Genomic DNA, 1,999 nt, shown 5'->3' with positions numbered 1-1,999 from the left:
TATTTCTTCTTCCTCCTGGCTGTTTCCAAGATAGTGCCTTTTCTCTTCACTGGACCTCTCCTCAGTGCCATAGTGCCTTGCCTGCCCTTTACTCTCTCTGCTGTATAGATCTGGGACCTCCTCTTCATCACTCTCTTGCAGGTGGTGTCTCCCTTCACTATGATGCCTCTTCTCATTCCTGTTGCCATGAGTCTGGTGCTTATCCAGGTCTTCTTCACTGTCTTCACCGTGACGTGTCCTTCCTTCATGATGGTGTCTTACTGCCTCATGTGATCCACCATGGTGCCTCTTGTCCTCATGCCGTTTTTCTTTGCTTTCCTCACTGTGGTGATGCCTCTTGTCTACCTCTTCACTGCTTTCTTCACCCTGCCACCTCTCTCTGTACTCTTCACTCCCACGGCCAGTGTGCCTCTTTTCTTCCACTTCTTCAGAACTGTGTCTCCCATGAGAACCCCTCTTCTCCTCATGATGATGCTCAGGCTCTTCATACCGGTGCTTCTGATAATGGCTCCTTTTATCCCATAAAGGGGTCTCTTCACTGGATTCCATTTTTTCACCACTGTTATCTCTCTTCTCTTCAGAGAAATCACCCTCTCTGTACTTCCTGTGATAATGTTTTGGTCTGTAGCGTCGCTTTTCCTCCCCAGCTTTTTCCGTCTCCTCAGATTCTTCATGCCCTCTATGCTGATAGAAGCTACGTTCTTTAGATTCATGATGGTACTGTTCACTGCTTTCCTCCTCTTCCTCCTCCTCTTCTTTCTCCTCACTTTCCTGGCTGTTCACCCTTTCCTCTGAATGCCTATGGCCCATGAAGCGTTTATCATCTCTGTCAAGAAATTCCCCTACACGTTTGGCTGCAGCATGGGATTTTTTGTCTAGAAGCTCATGCTTTGAGTCTTCATCATGATGCTTGTTTTCTTTGCTTTCTTCTTCACTGTGATAGTGTTTTTTATAGCCATTCTCCTTCTCTTCTTCCTCACTTCTTATTTCTTCCTGATGATTGTTTTCCTCCTTATAGGTTCCACCTTCAGGAGAAGGATGACCCTGGGCCAAAGCATGGGATTTCTCCTCCTCTTCCCTACTCCTGTCTTCCTCATGATGGCGTTTCTCCTCTTCAAGTCCTTCCATGTCTCTTTTAGACTGTTCTTCATTCTGACTTTGCTCTTCTTCCACACTCACATGTTGATGTTTTTCATCCTCTGCTGTTTCTTTCAAATGCCTTACTTCAAGTGGGTCATCTGTATTTTCATTTTTTTTCTCTTCTCTGTCATGCCTAGCACCTACAATATTAAACATATTTTAAAATAGTAACCCAACTCTCCATTACCACATTATTCAGTATAAATAGTAATGTGACAAATAGGGCTTGCCAATTTTTTAGTTTAAAAAATAATCTGTTGCTCCTAAAGTTGATCATTTTAATGCTATGAATTTTTTTCATCAAAATCAAAACGTTTTTGAAAATTTGCCTTGAAATTGTTTCAAAATGTCTCATCTCAGAACAGTTTCTAGCATACTTTTTACTTGCTGTGGTACTAAATATTTGTCATTCCTCTTAAAATCTATGGAAGCTCTGGGTTCTTCACACCTTTGAAAGCCAGTCCTTAACTGTTCAACTCCATGCAAGTTAAGATGATTTCAAGTGCCCTAATAAATAGAACTAACATTGTTATAATCTATTCAATTTTTTTCAAAAAAGCAGGGGTGCACCGACACCAATGGCCAATTTTCAATGAGCCATATTAGCCAATATCAATATGCAGCTGGGTAGCATGGAGAGCAGCATCTGGTTGGTAAGTCTGTTGTGGGGGAAGGAGTGACGGGGGAGGGAAGGGGGCAGATCGAGGTGGGGCTGGGGCTGGGGCAGGGGCAGGTGCTGCACAACCTGGGCAGGGTGCAGGATGGAGCTGCGAGTGCCTTGTTCAGGGAGTGCAGGGGTGGGGAGCTCCCACCTCTGTACACACCCCAAGAGGCCACGTGTCCCTGGATCTGTGCACTG

General features: G+C 44.4%; 1 protein-coding gene across 1 annotated transcript in view; it reads right to left on the bottom strand.

The window, feature by feature from the left end:
• The window catches only part of CHGB (chromogranin B), a 44,755-nt gene that overhangs the window by 14,690 nt on the left and 28,066 nt on the right, over positions 1-1,999 (bottom strand). The window contains exon 4 of the mRNA XM_019515882.1: positions 38-1,280. Within this exon, the coding sequence (XP_019371427.1) occupies positions 38-1,280 (1,243 nt within the window). The remainder of the gene's footprint in view (positions 1-37; positions 1,281-1,999) is intronic.

This window comes from Gavialis gangeticus, unplaced genomic scaffold, assembly GCF_001723915.1.
Source record: "Gavialis gangeticus isolate Ggan-Ray unplaced genomic scaffold, GavGan_comp1, whole genome shotgun sequence".
In the NCBI taxonomy this organism is placed as follows: domain Eukaryota; kingdom Metazoa; phylum Chordata; order Crocodylia; family Gavialidae; genus Gavialis; species Gavialis gangeticus.
This window is presented reverse-complemented; position numbering and strand designations above follow the sequence as displayed.